This window comes from Macaca fascicularis, chromosome 11 (genome assembly GCF_037993035.2).
Source record: "Macaca fascicularis isolate 582-1 chromosome 11, T2T-MFA8v1.1".
NCBI lineage: Eukaryota > Metazoa > Chordata > Mammalia > Primates > Cercopithecidae > Macaca > Macaca fascicularis.
The window spans coordinates 47,484,336-47,511,932 of NC_088385.1; the positions used below are offsets into that span (position 1 = coordinate 47,484,336).

The following is a 27,597-nucleotide window of genomic DNA, read 5'->3' on the forward strand; positions in this document are numbered from 1 at the left end:
TACAAAAATTAGCCTAGGGTGGTGGTGCACGCCTGTAATCCCAGCTACTTGAGGGGCTGAGTCATGAGAATCATTTGATCCCAGGAGGTAGAGTTTGCAGTGAGCCGAGATTGTGCCACTGCACTCCAGCCTAGGTGACAGAGTGAGACTCTGTCTCAAAATTAAAAAAAAAAAAAAAAGAAGAAGAAGAAAAGGAAAATGGTTTTGTGATTATGTGAGAGAACGACCTCAATTTTTTGAGATTCAAGCTAGTGTCTTTAGAAATTGCTGATGAGTTGATGAGTTGAGTACTGATATCCTAATATCCGGAATTTATTTTTCAAGAGTTCAGCCCTAGACGGAAAGACAGATAGTGGACAGACAGAAGTAAATATAGAGCTAGTTAGCTAGACAATTAGATAAGGCAAATATGGCAAAAAGTTTACAATTGTTAAATCTAGTTGCCTGGTTTATAGATGGTAATAGTACTATTCTTTTTACTTATGTTTGAAAATTTAAATAGAAAAAATTAATAAGTAAAATAATAACATATCATATATAAAGAAGCACCACATCTACTTACCAAACTAGTGAACCTAAATCCAGTTATCTAATCTATTAAGCACTACCTTGGAAACAGCTTGACCTGGTGAAATTAGGGCTATATATTACCTATGGAGCCTTCCACAAACAGTTTAATGTAAAATCTCAAGGTCCTTGTTTCTGAAATGGGAATACTAATAGTAAATCCTTGGGGAGTATTACTTCTGGAACTCAGAATTGAAAAGGAGATAGTCTTAGTTTCATTATTAGGGTAATGAAATTATAAATATAATTATAGAAATTGAATAAGAAAATGTATGTAAAGTAGCTAGCACATTGCTAGACATTTAAAAACATTCAATAAATTCAATTTGGTAATAGTAGGAGTTCAGTAGTGGTATCAGTAGTGGCAGTAACAATAGTAGAAGTTATAGTAGCCATTTTAATAGTAATAGTAGCAGTTTTAGTAGTATTAATAGCGATACTAGTAATACTAGTGGCTATAGTTATAGTAGTTTTGTGTCTTCCTCTGTAAAATACAGCGATGTATCTCATAGGGTTGTTATTAAGAGTAAGTCAGTTCACATGTATATTTATAACAACCTTTGACACCTAGTTAACCCTAACTAAATATCTGCTATTAGTAGAGTTGGTGGTGGTGGTGGTGGTGGTGGTAATGTTTGCAGTTGGATATGACATATTTGCTATATAATTTTTGCTTTCTCTAACAAGCCAAAAGTAAAGAAGAAAAGTTTTGTTTCATGGATATAGCATATATCAGACATATTTAATAATTTTTATGTTTATAAAACATATTCTTTAAAGGATGCACTTCTATCCAAACTTCTATATCTCTTTACTCTGAACTTGAATGGAACGAATTATTTAAGTGACAATTATGAGCTCTAAGTTTTATTTAGACCTTTTCTGTACCATATAGAATCTTTCTTTGTTCACTAGGATTAATTCAATTTGTTAATACAACATAATCATTGAGACTCATTTACACTGAAGAAATGATTTTGCAGTTAGTTTATGGGGGAAGGTGAAGGAAGGGCTGGGTATTTATATGTTGGAAGTCTTTTGATTTAAACTTGAGAAACTTCTAAGTGGTCAACCACATATACACTTTGGAACATCCCTGAGCTTTGCTATCACAATTTCCAGTATGTGATTCAACTCTCCTCATATGAAGGGAAGAATTTTGTAATTGAGCCAAGCTGTGGCTTTTAGTAAAAATATAGTGAGCATTCATATCTAATTTGTGGCTAGAATGTGCTGAGGCCCATGATCTTTACTTGCTTTGTAAGCGTTCTGCCAACCACTGAGAACTTCAACTTCTCCTGAGGTATGGAAAGTGCTAGTAGTATTTATAAAAACTTTAGGGGTGCTTTCATACATACACAACTATATTGGGAATGATACTTTATATTTTTTCTTCTTTCCTTCTGAGAAGTTTTATTGCTACATGTTCACCAAATGTAGAACCAGTGAGAATAAACATTACAGTTGCTTCTTACTGTTTTATGCAAGTGGGCTTATCAATAAGAGTTAATTTTCAAACAAGTTTAACGTTAAACTTTTAAAGTAGTTTAATTAAAAGTCGTAAAAAAGTTTAGTGTGAAAATTAATAAATATAAATTTAGCATCATGTATTTTAGGATATAAAATAGTTTGTGCTTTTTATTACATGTGACAGTATAAGAAGAATGACCACATTATTCCTATCAGAATAAAATAACCAAATGTATACACAGCACCATGTTTCAAAGAGAGTTTAGGGAAAAAAGATAGCAATTTCATTAAGAAAGAAAGAAGATTAGATACATCACATAAATATTTTTAAAAGGGCAATTATGATACCACAGTATGTTTATTTTTATATTACTTTCTGCCCTCAATTTTTTGTTGTAAAGTTGAATGAAGAAACATTTTAAATTGCTAAGGTGATTGTTTTGAAAATTCAAATCTAATGACATGACTCATTGAAAGAGTGGGAGTTTAGTAATAGGATTATCTTTCAATTAGACACCAAAGCAACCAAAGTACTGAGATCATTTAATGAATAAATACAAAAAAAGTGCTTTTTACTTATATGCAGACATTATTCTTTCCAAATATTACTATTATGTTGTGTCATAATAGTTGAAAGATTTTACTTAATACATTTATATTATTGAATATTTAGTATCAAGTGCATTTCAATTAAGGATGTCAAGATACATCAAAACAGTCTATTTAACAAACATATAATGTTTATTTTGTTTTACCATAATTATTTTATATTTTACTTTTCCTAGTAAAAAAATACTTAGACATATATGTCAATTAACTTTTATGATAGTTCAAGAAAAACTCATATTTACTTTCTCTATATATGAGTCTTACTCTCTGCTTACCTCAAAAAAATTTAAATATAACTATAAGTAATAAAATAACATCTTTTACCTCCTTTGTTAGATGAATTCTATTTAGTATGGTATAAGAAGTTAGGCCAGCTGCAAAGTTGGGCACAGTCCCCAAAACCACCCTCACTTCTGACACCAACTGCAAGTTCAAGGGGTTGTAAAAACCACCCTCAGTTTCCATGATTCGCTAGAAGTGATTCACAGAACTCACTTAAAGCTATTATACACGCGGGTACAGCTTCTTATAGGAAAAGGATACAAATTAAAACTAGCCAAAGGAAAAAGCCACAGGGCAGAGTGGAGAAGTACAAAACACAGAGCTTCTATTGTCTTCTCCCTGTGCTGTTAAAATGCATTACTCTGACTGCTCTGACATGTGGCAGTGTGTTTGAAGTGCCAACCAGCAAAGCTTACTGAGCCTTTCTGTCCAGAGGTTTTGGGGGGACTTCATCAACTAGACATGATTGATGGACTCATTGCTCACATGGTTAATCTCAGTCTCTGGGTTGACTGATACCACATGAATCAAATCCCCTACTCTAAGTCAAAATGTCCTATTTGTGGCATGACCAGGCCCTTCTCGAAGACTCTACAGGTGTAATTAACTCATGCCCTAAATCACATGGTTGGATTTTCCAGTATGACCCAACTCCTACTCTATGACCAGACCCAGCTTGAAGACTATACAGGTGTGGCTAACCCATACTCTAAATCATATGATTGGACTATCCTGTATGACCCAAGACCTCCCAAGCAAAGAAAGACATTATAGAGATTACTTTCTAGAAGCTGAGGGCAATGGCAAGACCTCTCTTTGGGCAAGGCCAAATTCTTTACTACACTAGGGATTGGAAAGGTTAGATGTTCAGTTTTCTTATATGTTAGTGATATTGTTTTCTCTATAAATTTTCATGTCTTCCCAATAACCTTTCATTTTCTTATGAAATTAGTGTATAGATATTTGAAATATATCATTCCTAGTAGTTTATCTCATAGATATGGATAGCAATAGTTTTTCTCAAGTCAGTTATTTTATCTTATAACATTATCATTCTCATACCTGAAAAAAACATTTGAAATTACTAAAAGGATGTCTATTTAATAAAAACACTAGATTATTTTAATGTATCTATTCAATATTTATTTGTTGAATTCTATTATATGTCAGATATTACATTAAGTACTTAGTATGTAATAATGAATAAGACCTGGTTCTTTCCTTAAGGAATTACAGTCTAGTGGAAGAAATCAACAGTGACATGATTACAGTAGAAAGGAATAGTTGCAATGAAAATGTACAAAGGGCAGTAACTAATCCAACCTTACAATTTCAGAAATGGGAGGGGTATCCAAAATGTGGGTTGGACGTTCATAGCCAATAAATGGAAGTGGGAGGTGGGGCAATCCAGGCCATGCAAGTGATATATGCAAAAGTTGGCTGTGAGAGCACATAGCAAAGTATATCCTATTCACTGTGGCTGGGGCTCAGGAGTTAGGTGCAGGGGTAATCTATGGAGGTTGAAGGTGTGTGTACTTCACTCTCACACAAGAAAAGCCTCATTATGTGTTTAGTAAATGCTGTCACTGTCATTGGTTATATGTACTTGCTAACATAATTCTGAATGTAGCTGAAAAGAGGTGAATACATATTATCTTAAGGGCAGATACCAAAATTCTAGACAATTTGACAAGTTCATTCAAACAAGATATATTTAGTGTGATTATTTGCTTGGCGCTGTGCTGGACTTGTGAAGACAGCACATGCAGCTGTATACATATACAACACAGGGATACAACATGTCTGCTAAATAAAACAGACCTATTTCCTCACATCAAACTTACAGTCGGCCAGGGAGACCAACTTCAACCACATAATCACACAAGTGTTTAACTGCATTTAAGATATGTAATATGACATAAGTTTCATGGTAGTGTAATGAAATACAGAAAGAGGACCTGCTTAGTCCACAGAAAAGGTAAAGGCTTGCTGGAGAAAATGATTTGAACTGGTATTGGGTAGAGGTGAAGGTGATACGGGAGAGGGTATTGAGGTTATGAGGGGTATGAATCACAATTCCAAAAGATAAGACAATGTGGTGAACCAGAGATTGAAGAGAACAAGATGCATTTGCAGTCCTAAAAAGAGCATGTTCTTCCTGGAGAGCAGAGTGTGAGTGAGATGGCACACTAGCTGAGCTGGAGCATCAGATAGAGCCTAGAGAATGGAATCAAGTTGGCTACAATAATGCTATGGCTTTTGTCCCAGGAAAGGGAAATTTTAAAGGTTTCAGTTTATCTGCTTTTATGGAAACAAGTGAGTTGGGCCTACCTGCATTTTTAAAAGGTTATTCTAGGTAACCAATAGAGAAAATAATAGGGTGGAACAGTGGTAGAAGTAGTGATCAAATAAGATGTAGGGGTTCAGGTGAGAGATGTGGGGAGTTTGGATAAGAGGCAGTTGTGATGGAAAGAATGGATAAATTCAAGAATTTATGATGGGTTTATAAGAAAGTTGAAGAAAGGGAGGGGTTAAGAATGTCCTAGAAGTTTCTGGAAATTCAGATGACTAGAAAAAAATGAGTATTTGGGGAAGGAAAGCCAAATGCTATCAAGAAGTCAAATAAGACGAGTTGAAGCAGTGGGACTCAGATGAGAACTGATTGAAGAGTAAGAAATGAAGAAATGGAAAAACTAAAAACTGAATAGATATTGTCAGAATCCAAGCAAAAATCAAACAAACAGCTTAATATGAGAAAATAAGATTTATTTACAAGAGAAAGAAGAGAAGAGAGAAATAAGAGATTGGTAGTAGGAGTGGCTGCCAACAAGATGGCAGAGCACTGGGAGAGGTGAAGGTCACTGGGAAATTCCCAATAAATTTATGGCCAACATGACTTTTAAAAACAGAAGTATGCAGTGGATGATACTTTTCAAGGTTGATTTGCCCTACTTGTTTTTGATATAACCAGTTCCAGCTCCTTCAATTGTTCAGTAAACTCACTTTACTAGATAACACTTCATGCTATTTGGTTTTATGATAAAATAGAGAAAGTGCTGAATTTCTAGTCTGGAGCTCCTTGGTATGACATAAATAAATAAATAAATAAATAAATAAATAAATAAATAAATAACAGACTAAGAAGACAGAAGGAGAAAACTCCCCTATTCCAGGAATTTGTAGAAATCTTGGGAATTGTTTCGATTTTCGGCCAATCTGAACCTCAAGGGACCAGAAGATCTCAACTGACATTAAATTAAGACTGGCTAATATCAGGGAATAAGGTGTGTGGCCACTGATCAGTTCTTTATGTGGAGATATTAGTATTTTATTTCAACCAACTATACCAGTATGCTCACTCAGCTATTATTCTTAACCTCATTAATCTAGCACGGGATGCAAGCCCAGATGTTTTCCAAGAACTGGAGGGAACATAATATATGAAGAGGCTATTGGTAGAACCTATAGTGAAGCAAAACATTCACTCCATGTACAGGCATGATACATCATAGGTATCTAGATACTTATGACTGAAATAGTTAATCAATATTTTTGGTTCACAAGACAACCAAATGTCCATTTAAAAATTGAGTTTTCCAAGTTTTAATTCTAAGAAAATATCTTGGAGATAATTAACATGAACTTTGACATGCTCCCGCTACCATACAAGCTGAGTGACCTTAGTTATATTAGTTAAATTACTTGGATTCTCTAAGTCTCACTTTTATTGTTAATTAAATGGACATAGTAAGACCTATCTCATAGGGCAGTTCTCAAAAAAGGATTGAATAAATGTGTGTGTGTGTGTGTGTGTGTATGTGTGTATATATGTATGTATATATTTGCACAGACCAGGACCTGGTATAGAGTAGGCATTCAATAACTATTAGATACTTTTGGAAATTACATTGAAACGGTGTCTCATCATCACAAGCAAAATTTTCTCAAGACTCTCAAAACTATGTGTTGAAAACTCCTGGAGGCAATAGAATAGAGCATCGAACAAAACAAAAACTCTTGTTCTCACAGAACTTATAATTTGGCAACAGAGTACTTGTTAGTAGAATTGTACATTTTCTCAATTTCTGCAAACATTTAGTATCTTTGTAAAATGAACTATGGCGCATATTAAAAGTAGTCAATTAAATCAGCTTTGTGAAACCAAATCAATCATTCTTCCAAACCATATAGCATTTGAACTCACTGATACTGAAAACTATGTTTATTAGACCTTCATGTTTCTCTTTAAGAGATATCAATGAAGTAATTTCATCCCTTAAGTTTCTCTTGATATAACCCTCTGATTGTGGAAATAATAGAATGTTAAAGATATGAAAGCTAAAAAAATACTTTATTAATAAATTATTCACTTTATTTTTCAGTTGAGAAACTGAAGCCTAGAGCAAGGACATACAGTTAGCATGTCTAAAACACATTCTTTAAGTGGTGTTCATTTTGTCAGGGGAAAAAACCCTACCTCTTCTAACTTAAATGCCATATAATTGGTGAAAAATGTACTGATTTGAATAATTGCTGTTTTTGCTAACAGCTGGATTCCAATGGGGAACTGCTCATCCGAAACGCACAGCTGAAACATGCTGGAAGATACACATGCACTGCCCAGACAATTGTGGACAATTCTTCAGCTTCAGCTGACCTTGTAGTGAGAGGTAAGAGTTTCGACATTTTAAAATTACAAAACCAAAGGTATTTGACTTGCATAAACATGTATAATCTTCTGGTAACTCTAGTGCAAATTCTTATATATTTGGAGTCTCAATTCCATGCTTAAGAATGGAGCTTAAGCTTCTTCCCATGCCTAAGAATGATCTATGCCAGACAAGTAGTAAACAACGCTGATTTTGTTTGTTTTACTAACTACATATCTTCTAGAAAGTTTCGCCACATACCTCCTACTAAATGTTTATGCTTTGAGACTTACCAAAAGCTCTCATTTCCTGCTAATACTTTTTAGTGTGTTGAGTATAGTGCTGTTTCCTTTTTTATTTCTATGGAAAAAAATATATACGGATGCTGTTTTTACCTCAAGTGTTATATATTTTTTGTCTTAGAGTGTAAAGTTAATTTATACATGTATCATGTTTTTATTTGTTACTGGTTTTCAAATTAGTGTTTTTGTTCTTATGAATAATATAATTGAGATTGTGATGGAATACACATTTATTAAAAATGCAACCCCTTTGCTACTGGCCACTGCCATAGCAGTGAGGCTGGCTGGGAACACAGCACACCTTGTTTAAAATAAATAGCTCTTCACTGACTGCCCTTTAGCTTAGCACCCAAGAAGTACCATGTGTTGACCCCAGCTTATTTACCTTTAATGTCTCACTTCATGTAGCCAACTCCAACCATCTAACTAATCCACAAAATTACCCTTTAACTTCCATGTCACTTGCTTTATTCACAGTATTCCTTCCATGTCTTTTTCTTATCATTTGTTACCCAAATCTTACTCATCCTTCAAGGCCTAGCTAAAGTATATACTAAGTTCATGAATCCTTCTCTTGATTTCCCCAATATGAGCTCTTATCTTCTGAATTTTCATAACATACATTGCTTTCTCTCATATGTTTTATAGCAATCAGTACACAGTTAGCTCCTCTCCTAAGTTGTAAAATTCATATATGTATTTTTTTAGTGAATGGCAGAGTTCCTTTGCATTGTTTCATAGCTCTTTCTTTCTGTCTCAGTGTCAGTTAAAATTACTATTTTTTTTCACATTTTACCTACTAAAAATATTTATTGAACATTAATTGCACATTTTGCCTTTGTTTTTCACACTGTCAGAGAAATAAGCAATAAAATGATATTTGTGGCTTAATTCTGCTTCCACACCTGAGTCAATATAATTTCATTCGATCTCATGCAGCTCCTGCATTTCCCTCTAGAGCAATGTTAATATGGGGTCCCTAAGCAACACAGGGCAAATGCTGAAAACCCTTTTACTCCATTTGAATATATTCTCCAATAGAGTTATAAGAAGTCTAGTTGAAGTTTCTTCATTAGAATGAACTTAGAAATACATTCCATAAACCACTTATTGAATAATAACAAATAAAAATGAGATTGCAAAATCCTAAGTCAAACAAAGTTCATTTAGGTTCAGTATTTTCATTTAAAGTATTTTGTTATCTGGGACATTGATTGTTTTCAGGAATTATTAGGGAAAGGGATTAGAGGGATTAGTTCACTATTCTTCCTAGTCAGACCACTAGCTGTTAAGTCATTTCCAGAAGTAGCCAAAGTGTATGTTTAATTGAAATTGCTTGCTTATGAAAATAATTAGCATTAATGTTGCAGTAGGAGTTATGTCACAATGTGTGGACATCAATGTGTTCATATGATTGCATGATTACATTTTAGTAAACTTCCTGTAGTATTATCATAGAATGTAATATTCAGAGTGAAGAGGAGTTTTACAGATAAAATGCAAGGGTAGTCATGATACTGTCCACACATACTTAGGAAATTAATTATCACCACTATGTGTATTTTTTATAGAGAGTCAATAAAAAGAAGCTATAGCAGATATTATGCAGAAATAAAAATGTATTTTCTTTTAGTCCCAGGAAAAATGCCTTAAAGTGGCAGAACCCGGTGAGTGCATTCAGTAGAAATATGGTACAGCATTTTAAGTCCTTGTACTATAGTAGGCTGCTAATAAAACCATACAGGTAAATGAAAATACTGCTTACCTCTGTTAAAGTCAGCAGAGTCATAACCATTCTTCAAACTTTATTTCTAATAATAGAAAAAGTATTCATTTCATAGCAAAAGAAATTTGCAATTGAAATAGTCAAATATATTTGACTATTGCAGAACTTGTGTCAAAAACATATATAAAGTAGATGTTCTAATATGCTTTATATATTTAAACCAGAAGGTATACAATTAAACAGTTGTTTTTATTTTTTATAATAATGGTGAGTAATGTATAAGACATGCCCTGCCTTAAGTGATATTATTATTGGTCTATTTACTCATTTAATTATACTTTTGTATCTAGTTCAGGAAATCTTAACCTGGAGTCTATGTACAGGCTTTAGGGGATCCATGGACCTCCAGAAATTGTACATAAAATTCTATTTGTATGTACCTTTTCTTCGGAAAATGATTTGTAATTTTCATAAGATTTTTGTAGCCAGCAATGTCCCACAGGATTAAAAAGCTAATCTATTCTTTATTTCCCCATCTAGATCAAGACTCTCTAATAAAATAAATTGAAGAGATGATTATTCACTTCATGCAAAAGTATAAAAAAACTAATAAATTTCATGTAGTTAAATCTAATAGCACATTTAGATTGTGAATTGCTTTTAAAAGATTCAATTTGCATTCAACCCTTCAAAATTACATGTTTATAAAAAATATTAAATATGCTATGTAGTAGACAGTAGACCTCTATAAGAACTTTCCATATTTGAGATGGACTAATTTTAGTCCATATTCAGATATCGGTAATCTGAACTGCAGCTGCTGAAATTAGTGCAGTGAGAAGGATAGTAAACAGAGTAGAGGGGAAAGCAATTTCATCTGAGGATCACTAAGAAATTTTTTAATAACAAAACTAGTTCTGTGTATAAATGATTATGCCTTATCAGTAGACTGAAACAAAAGTATAAATATTTAGACATAATTAAGACTGCGGATTTCTTTTAGCCTACATCACCCTGAAGGAAATGAATACATAGTAAGAACAGTGTTGCTGCCCTAATCAACATGTGTGTGTGCATGTGTGCATGCATTTGTAATTGTGGGTGGGCAAGTGTGAGTATACGCATACAGCATGATGAAAGTAACTTATATCAGAAAAAAATGTGTTTGAGTTTATTCCTTGCCTTTTTAGTGTATATTGAGCTTAGAATGTAAGCAGTCAAATGGTTAAATCTGAATGCCTGTAAATATAAAACTAAAATTAAATACAGGAAAAATATAGTCAATGGAAAATGTAGCATTGGATCTGATTTCTTGGGGCCTTTTACTGAGAGCAAACACTCCCGCTGTGAGTTTTTTGTGTCATGTATGGATTTAGAAATGAAGAAAGCAGTAGCAATTGTCACCAAAGAAAAACAATCTGTAGAAAATGTCCCTGATAATCAGATATGAACTATTATAATTCTGTAAAAGCATAAATGTGTACTTATAGAAAGCTATAGCACTTTAATTTATTTACCATCTAACTAGGTCCAAAGATGCTCGAGGAAAAGAGGGCAGTAAAGTTGCATGCATTGTCTGATCCTCCAGCTCTGCAAACAACTTCAAATCACGAGATTCTATTGGCCATGTAATTTTCACTTTTCTTTTCCACAGCTGGCTTTTATATGAGTTATATCTGTTAACTTTGGCAATATTTCTGTTAGTCTTTCTACAGTATAGAGATTATTTTTGCAAGAGTAACCTTTCTCCAAACGCTATTGTCCAGGAGGTCTAACATATAAAATTGAAGATGAAGATAAATAAATAAACATTTGTGTCCTCACAACCCTGGCAAAAGCAGATTATCTACTCTGAAATAGGACACCTTCAACCCAGCCCCCTAAGGATTCTAACAAATTTAAATAAATAAAATATGAATCTATATAAAAAATGAAAATTGATGGCCAGGTGTGGTGGCTCACAACTGCAAACCCAGCACTTTGGGAGGCCAAGGAGTACAGATTGCTTCGAGACCAGCCTGAGCAACATGGCAAAAACCCGTCTCTACCAAAAAACCAAAAATAAGCTAGGTATGGTCCAAAAGATTAAAATGCTATGCTTGATATGATGATATTTAAATAGTTTGTAGAAGATTTTGTGAAAGTTAATTTTTTTCCTATGAAGAACACATATTGACATCAATTGGAAATAATGTTGTTGGCAGAAAGAGTAATTTCAGAATCACCCCTTTAAGACAGGGGTCTGTATAATATAGCGGAAGGAATTTAGAACTTAAATCACTATAGGTTACTTAATATTTAAAAGGTCTTAAATATGTTGCCTTATGTTTAAAATGTTTAAAATATTTATATTTTAAAATGTTAATATTAATATTTAAAATATTAATAAAGGCCTTAAATATGTTGCCTTATGTTTAAAATGTTTAAAATATTTATATTTTAAAATGTTAATATTTAAAATGTTAATATTTAAAGGCCTTAAATATGTTGCCTTATGTTGCCTTCGTTTTGAAATAAGAACTAGGTATTGTACTTCAGATGTTTTTAGGTTTCTCGTATAAAAATCCACATTAAGAGTATTGATACAAATTTCCTCTGTTGTTGCAATAAAATTTTTACTTCTTAGGTCCCATAAAAGTGTATTTCAGGTTGCTTCATCAAGTGAGTGTCTGATGCTTGTGAATAGCCCTGTTTGAATATTTTTTAGCAAACAACATTTCTAAAGCTCTTCAGCGAAAAGAGTGTCATTTAGAGGCAAAAGTTTTGCAGGATTTATACAGCAAGATTTATTTTGGAAACCCATGTGCGGCTTGCCAAATCTAAATTCTCATTCATGAGTGCACCTTTGGACAACATTCAAAAATAGACCATAAAAACCCAAATAAAAAAGAAATTAGGCTTTAACTTGTACATGTATTACAACTTTCTCTGGTATTTCTGATGTATTATAAATATTTTGGCAATGCTTCTGGCTTTTAGGAACACTTTCCTGCCACCTGGGTGAACAAAACATGTTTGCCACTGAAATTGCCAAAATAGAAAATGCAATTAGGATTATATCTTATCTACTATATATTTGTTACATCTTATATATTACATTAAATGACGTTTCTTCACTCAAATCTGAGTTTAAAAGCAAACAAAAGAAAAATAAAATGACTTTACTATCTAAACTTTTTCTTTTGGCCTGGTTCTCAACTCTAACATATGCTGTATAGAATTTTAAAATGTTTTGGAAAAACAGTAGCTGAAACTAAAACAAATAATAAGAAAACTCTGTAAATCATTTTATCCTCAAAAGAAGTTTGTGTTGTTTACATTATTACATTAGAAGCTTATTTATTTTTACCTTATGTGGAGTTGTATTTAGGTGAAAACACCATGTTAGTGAGTGTGTGTGTGTGTGTGCAGCTTTCCACTTTATTTCTAAGGCAAAAATACAGTTACAGAATGGAGAGAGATATTAGCTAGAGGTCATCTTTATTGATATACTCTGTTAAGGTTTTTATTGCTTAGCCTAATGACGTGGTTACCAGATTTTTTCTTAAGAAGGCTATTTGGTTGATTACTAAACCATTTTTAAACTCTTGGATAAGTTAAGGTAACACAGTGGAACAAATAGATAAGCCTGATGGAAGCTGTCAATATACGTTTTAGTTTGGATAATATTGTAGTATTTTAAAGTTCTATAATAGTTGCCTAAAGGTCTTTTTATGGAAAATGCTCTTGAGTATTTTATTCCCAGCTGGTTTACATTAGCAGAGTTAATATCCAGAGTATCCCACTGTTCACTATCCAGACAAAATTAGTTCTGAAGCATTTACTTGGAGATGATGGTCCAGGCAAATTACTATTCTTTTTTGTAAGAAATATGGAATAGATAAACATTTTCTTTCTCTAAGATAAAAGTGTTCTAATGGTCCTTTTATTGGCAAATCATGTGTTAGTTACATCTTTTCTCCTTACCACTTTTTCACAGTAACTACATGAAATCTCTGCATTTATGTTCAAATTTGAAAATACAATTTTAAATGTAGAATTAATCTTGTAGGTTATCTAGAAAGTTCCTACACCTTCATTTAACAACTTGGACTCTGAGAGAAAGAGTTCCTTCCCTGTATGACCCATCAACATGGTAGCAAACAATAATCTTGGGACCCCAGTCCAGCCTTCTCATTGTACTAGACTTTCTCCAGAAAGTATGGATAAATAAAAGCTATAGTTAATTTCTAAAACTCACTATACCAGAAAGATTATCAAGTCTATTCTGGAGCTGGTAGGACAAATTATTTTACTAATTTTTACTAAATAGTAGAAGTTATTGATTTCAGTTTCTGCTCTTTGCTCTTTCTGTTCCCACTATCTAGCATATGCTAATACAAAATATATAATTTTTAAAATATTGTAGGAAAAAATAAAGCCAAAGACATGCATTATAAACAGATATAATCTCTAATTCTTGGATTATTTAGGGTTCTATTTGTATGAATAGCTCAGGGACATTGGATATTAATAAGGGCCACAGGACAGTATGTTGCCATGTGTAAAGTTTCTGGAACTCTTGGTGGTAAATCAGATTTTAGGCTTCTGTGGTATCTAGCATAAATGTTCACGTTGTGTTCAAGAATTTTTACATTCAACATTTTCTTAAATAAGCAAATATGGGTTTATGTTTGAAATTATTATTAAGGTAAGCCAGGCCAAAATAAATTAAAAAGGACTTTTAAATTAAGCAATTTAATTATCATGTAGTTGGGAAGAATAGACATAAAGGTTCTATGTAATACACACACCAAGTTAAACAGGCATGTAAGTATACATACCTCATCACACCACACACACACACACACACACACACACACACACACACACACACGGGAAGAGATCCAGAAAAGAGACACACATATAAAGGCAGAAAGATCTGGGTCCAAATCATCGCAGTCAAAATCAAAGAGAATGGTTGAGGTAGTTTTTCAAGTATTTGGGGCAGAAAAACACACATTTACCTCAGATATTTGGATAATTGCCTCTGCTTTCCACTTGCTTTGGCCAACGAAGTCTTGCCACAGAGACAGACTAAAGATTCCATCTCATCAGCCTTGCAGGACTGAGACAGGAAAATGGTCCTTGCTGCCCACACTGGCTGGAACAATGACAACTGGGCGCCATTCTGAGCCATCCTGACCCCACTCTGCACTAACCACAGCAATACTTCCATTGATAGCAAAACTTGCCCAGAAATTAAGCCTTCCCCTTCCCACTGAGAATCAACAAATTCAGATCAAGGAAATATGATTGGGCTGGTTCTCCATAATTGTAATACATAAAAGCTAAAATACTGAGCTGAAATGCACATTTGGTTATAATATACAGAATTTAGAAAATTTGAAGTTAGAACTTAGTGGTTATTTAAACAAAAACTCTAGTAAAAATGACAGCTTTCCCAACTACTTCTGGAATTTTAAAGTACATCAATAATTTGAAATTGTATTTCTCAATGCAAGTTCAGTGTAAATTGATGTACACTCAATTTTTTTTCAAATATGTCCACAAAATATGTAATTTATTCAGAATGAGTCATATTATTTTAAATTTTAAGATAGGTCTTGAAAATTATCTATATTAATACTTCATCTTACAAATTCAAAACTTAAAATATGAAGGTTAGAAGATACTATGTCATGCGCTAATATAAATTTAGATTTTTCTTTCCCTCCTCACTAGAGATCAGTGAGAAAAGCTCCCGTGGAGGATTTCTTCTTTTCTGCAATTAATTACTCCCGGGTCTCTTATAATCAAACTGGTCAACTTTTGACAAACTGGAATTTCTTTTTTGCTGCACATTTAGTGTGTATCCATGGTTCCCTGAAAAAATAAACGGCCAGGGGAGGCTGAGGCAGGAGAATTGTTTGAACCCAGGAGAGCTAAGATCATGCCACTGCACTCCAGCCTGGGCAGTAGAGCGAGACTCCATCTCAAATTATCATCATCATCATCATCATCATCATCATCATCATCAACAACAGCCTGGTGCAATGGCTTATGCCTGTAATCCCAGCACTTTGGGAGGCCAAGGCAGTTGGATCACGAGGTCAGGAGCTTGAGACCACCCTGGCCAATATGGTGAAACCCTATCTCTATTAAAAATAAAAAAATTATCGGGTGTAGTGGCACATGCCTGTAGTCCCCCCTGCTTGGGAGGCTGAGGCAGGAGAATCACTTGAACCCAGGAGGTAGAGGCTGCAGTAAGCCAAGATTGTGCCACTGCACTCTAGCCTGGGGAACAGAGACTCCGTTTCAAACAAACAAACAAACAAACAAACAAACAAACAAACCCTTTTACCACTCAGTTTGATTCCAGAGAGACAGTAGGAAAGCTTTACAGAATTTAGCAGGCCATTGGATCTTTTAGACACTGCATCCACTTCAGTGCTCCATATTGATTCATACATCCATGCGTATTTACCAGACAATTATGCCAAATTAGGCTACAATTATGCCAATAATGTCAAAGTTCAAGAGCAATACAGATAATCAGTGATACCTAAAAGTCTCGATGAATATGAATAAATGGCAACTAGTTCATATTTTGAAAGTAATTGTGGTTTATGTTGGTAAAATACTGTATTTTTCCAACTCAAATCTTTAGACTGTGAAAAGGTATATATATATAAAATGATGAATATAAAATAAAAATATATAATTATATAATTTAATGTATAATATATGACATAATATAGCTACATAGCATGTTATAATAAAAGATATATGTCATATAACATGTATTGATTATATCATAAAAGGATATATAACATTTATTAAAGACATTGTTTACCAGATTTAATTTTAAAGGATAGGTATCATTACTGTATTATATTCATTTTACACATGAGAAAATTGAATCTAATGAGGCTAAGTTAATCATTCAAGGTCACAAAGCTACTAAGTGGAAGAACAAGGTTTGAATGCAGACAGTCTAATTTCACGTGGAACACCCAGCTCATGGCTGTAGCACACTATAACTAAACATTAACTCAAATGTATTCAATGTGATAAAATAATCAATGTGGAAAAGCTAAACTGCAGGCCTTTTACTTTCTTGGCAACAAATGTTTATTCTATAGAAAGTGACTGATGCTGATCTTGCTATTTTATTTTTGCTCATGTTATATTTATGGCTGGCCTATTACAAGGGAAACTATAGTAGTTAATTTTTTTCAGCTAGTCAACTTTATACAGTTATAATTACAGTAGCATAATCAGTAAATGAATTGTACTAGAAGGCTTGAAAGCTTGATTTTATAATATGTTCTTTGGCCTAAAAATAGGTAAATGAAATTTTGATGTGTGTTTTCCTGCTTTTTTAAAATAACATATAATTCATACAGTTAAAAATAGTTCAGAGTATTTAAATATCTGAGATTATAATGTCTACACCTATAGGACTTTCCTATAAATTTTACCGCGTCGTCCTACAAAATTGCTATGAGGTGGTAGTACAAGGACTGTTATTTCCATTTCATAGGCAAAGGAAGCTTAAAAAAGAAAAAAAATATATTTTCAACTATCAGTTATAAAGCCAGAATGTGGCCAGATACTAGTGTTCCAAATTCAACTACATGAACATGCTTTTCCCTTCTTGATGTTTAACTTTCCCAAAGACAGAAGTCAGATAATATAATTTTGTATTGTGCATCTCTATCATTGTTGGCACATGCTTTAATTTGTCAAATTAATTAGATCGTTCCCTCAACACTCTGAGTTATTGATAATTCCAAGTTAAGTTAGAGAGTAGAGTAACATTTTAGCTTGTTTAAAATTAGAATTTCATTAATAGCTTCCCTTTTCAGCTCATTTTACTAAATAAGACAAAAACACCTTAGCCTCATTGCTGAAAATATAACCAAGAAAAAACTTAACAACGTAAAATCCCTCTCAGTTTTATTACCTATGATTTTTGTGCAGTCTGCCGTTTCCAGTCTCATTACTATGCAATGCTTTCTTGATGGAGCCTTTTGCAGGCTTGCTTCCCACTCAGTTTCTGGAAATTTAATTTGGTCACAAAAATTTGGACACCTACACAAATTAGAATGAAGGAAACTCAGAGAAAGCTTTTATCCTCTAAACTCATGATCAGTTTATGAAGCTACAGAGAGATTTTAGTGCTTTTCAATTCCTACAATAGCTTCTGCAACTGTAATTGTCACTATTGGGATTAAATGAAACATACACAGAGAGAGAAAGAAATATTTAAGTATTCTGCAACTGACGCTGAGCTAGGATACCCCATTAGATCAGAGCAGCAGGGAGTAGTTCCCAATCTTTTCTCTGCCAGAGCGCTTTTCCGTCATCACGTTTAACTGTACACAATACTCTCATAATTGATTGCAGATTCTGGCATAAATCCAAAAAACCTTTTTACCCTAAAAAGCACAACACTATTTTAATTGTTATTTGCCTAATGCCAGTTAACAGTGATGATCACTGTGTGGACATGGGAAGACATAAGGGAGTGGCTGAGGTTCATGTGCATTTCCCAGGGTACCCTTGAAGACCCAACACCTTCGCTTGAAAGTGCATTGGGATGCAAGTGAGTGAGAGTTGGCATGCTACAGGGATAACTTTGAATCCACTTTATCCTTTGGAAAGAAAATGCAGAAACTTCTGAATTCTCAATATTATTAGTAGCAAATTACTTGTGATATGCCAGAGTGTAGCGATCCCTTGTGTAATTATTCCTGGAATGGTCTAAGGTCCATCACACTGAAGAACCCACTTCTGAGCATCTGCTCCCTGCACTCTTAGTGGCACTCAACAATGAGAGCTTGACTCCACCCCTCCTTCACACATTCCTGAGAATTTCTCCAGAAGAAAGGAACTGTTACTGATAGAAACATGTCAGATCCCACTGATGTGTAGGGTCTAAGCAACTTGGAGGACCACTATTTGATATCTTCCTACATTGTCTGATAGATACAGTGACTAATTCAAGGAAATGGCACCCTTCTCTGGAGGAGTTTAGGGAGGCTCCCTTGGTGACTGTTCATAGCCCCCACTTTTCAGAATTAAAATCTCAAATCACAGAGAAGCAAACTGGTAAAATAGCAAAAACTACCCAAACTGCGTTTAAAAGAAAAAAAAAAAAAGACTATATCTAAAATTAGCATTTTCAGTTCTCATCAAAAGGATTTAAAATTTCATATGCTTAAAATGTCAAATGAGTCTTATGACCTTTTTTACTATTTACAGTAAGGACTGAATTTACAACAAGCAGTCAGCACAGGCAAGTTTTCCTAGATGCTATTTCTTCTATTTAAATAGCTATCTCCAGGGGGCAGTAGTGGCTATAAAATGCTATAATTCTAATAATAACTATCTTTAGTAACGCGTAGGGGAATGAGGTAGGTGATCACTCTGTTAATTACATGGTTTTCTATAACAATAATGCTGTATCATTATACACATTATACACATACTGTTGTTAAATGATTTGCACGGTGTGATAGAAAAGCTGTGGCCCTTGGTAAACCAATTAGATATCCACTTTGCCTACCTAACCTGTGGTCTTAGGCTAGTCAATTAATCACTGTCAGCCTCAAATTCCATATTTATGAAAGAGAGTATGAATAGTTACAGTCCATACATTGTTCATGGCAACTTTTTATAAATATTTTGCTTTACTTCCTTCCCTTTACTATGAATGTATATATCGACATGAGAAATAAATAAAATATAACTCAAGACAGTTCTCACAAAACACAGTCTCAACCATTAACTTTTTTGAACCATTGCTTCAATCTATCCTCATTACTTTTTTTCTTAGAAGTCTTCAAGGCATAAGCATATGTTTTAGTAGATAGACTTACACTATGTGGAATGAAATTTACACAGGATCCATGAGATTTGTTTCATTTGTTTTTTGAGGAGAGACTTCAGTTACAACACTTGGTCTTTAGAAAGTCAGTCACTGTGTATGAGGGAAAGGTTTTAATTGGGCCATAGCCTGTGGCATCAGTCTTCTCCCTTTGGCCCCCTTTCCTCAGCATGTAGGGGAAGATACCTTTCTGTGTTCATTCTTTCAACTTACCCATCAAGGAAATATGGCAAATCCCCCAAGTACATGGCTTGCTGCCCCTAATTGGGCATCCACACTCTCCCTTCAGCCTTGATCTTTCCTCTTGCAGGTAAAAACAGAAAAGGTGGAGAGAAAAACATGGTGGATTCCTTTCTCCCCGTCTGTGCAAGCCTGCCTCCAACCTGGTGATCGTTGACACTCACCATTTCTGTGCAAGACTTTTTTTTTTTTTTTAACATATTATACTAGATTTGACTAACTCAATCTTGTAGATTCTGCAGTTCCCCCTACCCCCAGCCTAGTTCTTAGAGTATGTTTCCCCTTTTGAAACATGTAAACATACTTTGAGCATAAATATTTTTAAAAATATAACTATAATGCTTCACTAATACCTTAAAAATGCCTAGTGAACTAACTCAGTACATTATATAATGGCCAAGTTTTGCGTTTTCATGTCCTGTTTTTCTTTGAAATTATATAGCTCAGAAATTAGCTCATTATCTGAAAAATCTATGAAGAACTGATGAATTATATAATACAGGAGTATTGCCATTGAATGTACTGTTTGATTTATTCAAGCAGGTAATGAACAATGTTGTCAAACTCTCTAATGAGTCATCATAATTAGGACATAAGCTAAAAGGGGCGTTACTCTGGCAGTCTTTTTTTCTTAATCCTAGTGCCATACATATTCTTTGGCATGAAAGAATGAAAGGCATCAGTAAACAACTGAAGTCCTACCATGGCTTTGTAGGGTTTTTGGAACAATTCCTGGAACTGGAAAGTGAAAATGGATAGCACGTGGAAGAAACCCTCATCTGAGTAGCAAGATTTTAGTAAAGAACGACTAAGCCATTAACAGCATGCATTCATATTTAATTTTATTGATTCCTGCCATCAGCTTTTGTAGATCTTTTCTTTTTGGTGGAATGTTCTGATTTTTATTGGAAGGACTTGAGTAGAAGTGGATGATTAAAATTGAGGAGTATATAATTCTTTCTGGGACTGCTTAAATGTTATTGTTTGAAAATGCCTTCACTTTCCCCCTTTGGTGAAAGAGATGTGCTTAAAATTCTTATTACTTCACAATAAATAATTTTGATTTTCTTAGACAGGTTTGTGTTTAGGTATGAATTTCTCACTTCATCTTGCAATTCTCTCTGTGGTCAGAAGAACTCTGAAGAAAGCTTTGAGGGAAATGAATATAATTCTTAAATTATTATATGTGTATATATATATAGTTTAAAAATAATTTATTAATTATCATAAAGAAATAAATGTCTCTGACTCAAGATGTTACTTATTTCTTTCGTTTATATTTTCTAGTCTCAATTACTGTTCCAAATGGAGCTATCTTAGAATTTAGACTAGAGATCCAGATTAATTGTCATTTTTGTAAGATGTTTAAAATCAATTTGAGAATTTTCATGTGTCTGTAAACAGCACCATGGAGACATGTATGCATCATATAAAGGGCATCTTTCTATGTAGTCCATACTGAAATTATACAACTGAGACTAGATAGGAATATTGTTTTTTAAAGAAATAATAAAAATGTGAAAGGAATCATAGGACAGATGTGACTTACACCAGAAAATGAAGGACGACCTTAAACTATATCAATATCAAGTAGAATAATTATACAGATTCATTTCTCTTCCTTTAGTCTTGTTCTTATTTCTAACTGGGATCTAAATTTACCTTTATCAATACCAGAGGTTAAGAAAATTACCATACTCCTATTAAATGGTAGAGATATTTAATAATATTCAGCTTCATCTTAGTACAATTTCAAACATCAACATGATCACACAACATTGATTTGCATTTTAAAATAGGATATTAGAGCCATTGTCTTAGATAATTTTCAAGGCAAGAACAGGCCTGCAATAAATAATGAGACTTTGACATTCCTTAGTAAAGACGATGTCTCCTGCCCTAATATGACTGCCACTCAGCAATTTCAATTTTATGATTACTTGATTTAAAAAGGGAGGATAAATGGTTCTGAAAAGTTTTTTGTTTCTTTAACATTTCAGACTTTTCATTGAAATTTGTCATTTTGGTAAAAATAAACAGTGAATCACAGAATATTTGTACATGGTGCTTTGCTTTTAATTACTTACTAGGGAATTACCAGTGGAAAAAAGAATGTCACCAGTGTTTTTCCTACTTACACGAGTTCTGCGGCATGAATATTTACATTAAATGTATGTGCTATATGTATTCCCCAAAGAATCAGTAGTTTTGGTGGATTTATTTCCCACTATGGTTGTTTAGAAAGCCAGTGTTTAAGAGGGAGAGAGCCGGTTAGGGCTACTACCTAAGTAGTGGCACCAACTCAAATGATACGTGCGGTGTACTCACAGCTACTTTACATCCTGTTTAGAAATTGAGACACGAGGATCTTAATTTCTAGTTTTCTATCCAATTTGATTTATAAAAAAAAATCTTGATTATTGAGAAAATATGGTCAGCTTATAATATGTGAATGGTCATTTGGAAAATTTATATATTGCTTTCTCACTATCTTTCCTCAAATGTCTAAATTCTTCTTCATCGAATGTTACTACATTTTTAAAGCAGAAATGACAGAACTGATAAACAACTGCATTTCTCATTTTTTAAAATTAGTTTACATATGAATGAGAACTAGTAAAAATCAAATCTATATTTTGTTCATACATAGGTATGTTTTTCTAAAAACATTAGTAAAATCCAGGAAAGATTACCAAATATCTTTATAGCGATCAATAAAGAGAGAGAATGTATTGAATATGAATTTATAAATGGATGATGTGTTTATCTTTACTTATCTGAGTTAACACAGAAACAAAGATTTAAAAAGGCACAATCGGCCGGGCATGATGGTATACACCTGTAATCCCAACACTTTGGGAGACTGAGGTGGGTGGATCACATAAGCCCAGGAGCTCAAGGCCAGCCTAGGATCATGGTGAAACCTCATCTCTATAAAAAAATAAAAATAAAAAATAAAAAAGCTATGATCAATATATTATAGTTCTTGTCATATTTTCCAAAATACTCATTTTTACAAAAGTAATTCATATTTTCCCCAAAAAGAAAGGTCAGCAACAGAAACCTAATAACATTTTTGAGTGTGATACTGACAATGCTGTTTAAAAAATATTGCTTTTCAGATAGTTGTTGAAAATCTGGTCTCATGGCAAATTAATTGGGTTCAGATTCTAACTTGGACATTTACTTGCTGGGTGAACATGGCCATTTTATTTAACCTATTCCTGTCTGTTTCCTCACCTGTAAAATAGGAAAAATTAGAGCACTTACATCACAAGGTTATTGGTAAGAACTATAAAAGATTTGGCAGTGACTTTGATATAAGTACTCAGAAAATAGCATAATTTTTAGTAAAATATACAATATAAATTTCCCCTTTTTGAATCACTAATAATTTTATACCATGTACATTTTATATTGTTAGCAGTTCAAGTTCAAAGGGAACAATAGTATAGACCTGTTGTCATCCAGGTAATTACTTGGAAGTCTTTTGCAGACAGGCACATTTAAGCTGTATAATCTGAATTTGAAAATGGATGTTATCTCATTTCGAGCATGTTATACCAGAAAACCCTGTCTCTGATCCCGCCTCTGTAATCTGTCACTGATTAGCTATGCCTCTCTGACAACAGCCCTTCAAGTCTTCGGTATCCTTTTGTAAAATGGATTATTTAAATATATATATGTTGGTTTTAGTGGACTCTTAAATGTATGTGATCTACCTTAAATATTGAAATGTTTCTATTATCTGTCTGTAGCATATGATTTAATTGTAAAAATGTTGAAAACATAAAGAAATTTAGAGAAAGAGAGTAGGGATGTGGCAAATGAGACTCTGCATTGAACCATGAATGACAGGAGATCATTCAGGCCATTTCCCCAGTCCTTTACTAGGTAAAAAAGTGACAGAAACAAGTCTCAGTAGTTGTTTGTAGACTTGTGTTTTAGCCAATTTTGAAGAACCCCCAAGGTAAGAAACATAACACTAACAAGGACTTTGATAGATCATTATTTTTGTTTGGCCCATAGGTGAAATTTTATGGAACATTCTCAGTCAGCATTCTCTAAGAGGGATTTTTAAAGTAAGAGTGAAAGAATTAATGGGTGCAAAACAAGAATAGTAAGAGAGGGGGTCATGCATATAGGAAAGAAAGAATAGTCCATAGAGGCAGCCCCCATCTGAAGTACAGAAAGGTAGCCCAGAGAAGCATAGCAATTTGAACACTATGATTTTGAATGGGAAAATAAGGAGCAAACAAATCAACACTGAAGTTTGTCCTGCCAACTGCAATGAAAGAGGAATTCAATCAGCTGGATAGGCTGAACACAATTAGTGGTATCCTCTCTTGATGACATCCTGTCAGCATTTGGAAGAATTAGGAAACAGAAACAGCAGAAATAGTAGGGATATGATATATGTGTAATAAAATGTATTTCAAAAACTCTAGAGCATGGGGTAGGGAGAGGTGGTGACAAGAGAGGAGTGAAGATAAAACTATATTCATAAAAGCATAAAACAAAAAGCATGCTTTAAATAACTTTTTATTCCCTCCTCCATATTGTTCTTTTTCTCCTCTTTCACCTCTTTCTAACTCCCCAATATGAATGTTAGTGAGAAAAACGGATAAAAAGACTTTGCCAGGTCTAGTCAGAAATATATTTCAGTTCTTCCCCTCACCACTTCAGATCTTTAATAATTACAGTCAAAGAAAGAAAAAAAAGAGAAGACTAATTTGTCATCTAATGTATCTAGGCATTTAAAATCAGATCAGATTCCAATGGTCTTTTTCAACTGACCAATTTCTCTCTTTTATGTTAACTTTGGGGTAAATAGTTCTTAGAATTGTTAGCTATCTGGCTGAGAACAGCCTAAGAAACTGGAAGGAGATATCAGTAGAGTAATAGTGAAATAAACTGCATGCATCAGGCCATTTGCTTACATTTTCCCTGGCTTCCTTGAAGGATTTATTGAGAGTACATGGTAATGGAAAAGAAAAAAAAAAGAAAAAAGAAAAAAAGAGAAAAAAGGGAAGGGAAAGGAAGGGAAGGGAAGGGAGGGGAGGAAAGGGGAGGGAAGGGAGAAACAAACTAACTCAGGGTTAGAATTATGTATGGTTGGGTTTTTTTCTTTGACAAAAGAATCAGAAGAGTGGTCAGTTCCTAAATGCCTTCCTTTGTACTGAGAACCAAGTAGCTTTGTCATTTTATTTTCTACCTCAACACTTTTCTGTCCATTCTAAACAAAAAATAAGCAAGTAACATCAGCCTACACTGCTTGAAAACCTTCCTGCTGAGAGACACTGCAGGGCTGGCCCTGGGTTGAAGTCAGACTGTCCACGTTTGTCTCCATGCTCTATTTTTGCCACAGACTCATTCCTTAATACACAGAGTGTCTTCACATTCCCAAATTTTCCTCACCTACATCAAAATTACTGGAAAACATTTTACTTTCTATGTTGTCCTATAAACCAAAGAGTATCTGAGACAAGTCTCAAGAAAGTTTATTTTGCCAAGGTTATGGATGCACCTGTGACACAGCCTCAGGAGGTCCTGAGGACATGTTCCCAAGGTTGCTGGGATACAGCTTGGTTTCATGTATTTTAGGGAGACATGAGATATCAATCAACAAATGTAAGATGTACATTGGTTCCATCTGGAAAAGCAGGACAACTCAAAATGGGGGGCTCCCAGATCATAGGTAGATTTAAAGATTTTCTGATTGGCAATTGGTTGAAAGAGTTATTATCAATAGAAAAGAATGTATTACCATACAGATTTGTGGGTGGTGGGGATCAAGGATTTCTCCTGCAGATGAAGCCTTCAGGTAGCAAGCTTCTGAAAAGAGATTGTAAATGCTTCTTATCAGAGTTAAGAAGTCTGTTCTATCAATAATTCCCAAAGGGAAGAGGGTATAATGAGGCATGTCTGGCTGCCCCTTCCCATCACTGCCTGAACTAGTTTTTCAGGTTACTTTTGGAATGCACTTGCCAAGAGAAGGGTTCCTTTCAGATGGTTGGGGGGCTTAGAATTTTATTTTGGTTTACGATGTCCCTGCTTTCTTTTAAGTAATAAGTGGTAAATGAATATTTTGTAAACAGATCCTTGACAATGACTGACAAAGTACTAATTAATAACTCCTGCCAGGTAGCTAAGATGCCCAGAAATCTTTTAAAGATGTAATGATGATAATAATAATATTGTTAATAGCTAAGGTTTCCTGATGGCTTTCTGTGGACCAGGCTGAGAACTACATTCTGTAAGGACATTATTTCAGTCCTAACAATAATCTTTTTTTTTTTTTTTGAGACAGAGTCTCACTCTGTCACCCAGGCTGGAGTGCAGTGGCACAATCTTGGCTCACTGTAACCTCTGCCTCCCAGGTTCAAGCAGTTCTCCTGTCTCAGCCTCCTGAGTAGCTGGGATTATAGGTGTGTACTGCCATGCCAGCTGAGTTTTATATTTTTAGTAGAGATTGGGTTTCATTATGTTGGCCAGGCTGGTCTTGAACTCCTGACCTCAGGTAATCTACCTGCCTTGGCCTCCAAAGTGCTGGGATTATAGGCGTGAGTTACCAGACTTTTTTATTACTCTTATTTTACAGATGAGTGAACAGGAGCTTAATGATTTTAAGAAACTTGCCCAAGATAAATCAGGGCACAGAATTGAAAGTTAAGTCTATCTTAATTCTAAAGTCCCTGTTTTTTAATATAATTATGACTTTAATAGTATTATTTATTCTCAGGCATTTTTTGGAGATATTTGTAGACAATTAGTAGATGGAAAAATCTACTTCATATCAGTGGAACCATTACCGAGTAAGATTCCCACACCAGGGTTTTGAAGATACCAACCCACCCCTTTCCCTTTGTCTTCTCAATTCCAGCTCTTTATGATGATACAGTATTTCAAAACAATTGGAAAAATGAAGACTGTACTATGGATGACAATTATGTTTACAGAATTGCCTGAACATTAATTATAATAAATTCATTTATCTATACACCAAATATTTATGAGGAACCTACCATAGGCCAGATATATATCCGAGAAAGCAATGGACAAGTATAGTTACAGTGTTTTGCTCAACAATATTACCTTTAAATGAGTGGATGACTGAATTATTATGCATATAATGTCTCAACATATACACTAATAATATGCAGTTTTACTCTGACCTTTATGAAATATTATTCATTTGACACCTCAAGAACATCGGAGAACAACAGCAGGGAAATGATTTACACTTTAATGGTTAATGACTAACCTATGATAATTTTGTCTTAAATTCCCTCTAACATTTTCTGAATGTCATACCCCTATGCTCAGAAAAAGTATCTGAATGCATGTATTACAGTGTTTTTCTTCCTTTGAAAAATTCTTTTATTATTCACCTCTAATTTTTTATTTTAACACTCTAAAATATTCTACTTAGTAATTGACTTAGGATGCCGCATTATGTGAAGTAATGAGCTTCTTGGTTCTCATCAAGAATGTACACTGTATTTCAATGTGTTTTCTTACATATGAAAAACGCAATATGTTCTCTCTGAATATCAAATGTGTTCTGTTGTGTGTCTATTTTCAATTATTTAACATTAAGAAGTCTAAGTATACTATTATAGATTATAAATTTATAAAAGTTTATTTGCTTTTCTTATATTTTTATGTGATATATTTCCAAATAATAAAATTTACTGTCATTGATAGGGTATGTGTCTTGTGTTACTAGTTAGTGGTGATGTGTTTTTGTTGATCTGCACACACTTTCTTCCTTGGGACCACTATAAGGAAATGAGTGGAGGTTTAGGGTGTTGGCCATACCTCTCTGCAAATACCAATGTTCGTATAAAGAAAAAGGCCATCTAAGCTAAGCAACTC

The 27,597-nt window shown here is 33.9% G+C and overlaps 1 protein-coding gene across 10 annotated transcripts in view; it reads left to right on the forward strand.

Moving 5' to 3' along the window:
• CNTN1 (contactin 1) overlaps nucleotides 1-27,597 on the forward strand; it is a 393,567-nt gene that overhangs the window by 272,252 nt on the left and 93,718 nt on the right. For 7 of the 10 annotated variants that reach the window (XM_045365082.3, XM_005570587.5, XM_015430734.4 and 4 more), the window contains one exon: nucleotides 7,478-7,598. In XM_045365082.3, the coding sequence (XP_045221017.2) occupies nucleotides 7,478-7,598 (121 nt within the window). Of the gene's footprint in view, nucleotides 1-7,477; nucleotides 7,599-19,789; nucleotides 20,793-27,597 lie in introns of those variants that run through there. The other 3 variants (XM_074006605.1, XM_005570589.5, XM_065524035.2) reach the window with 1 other exon arrangement.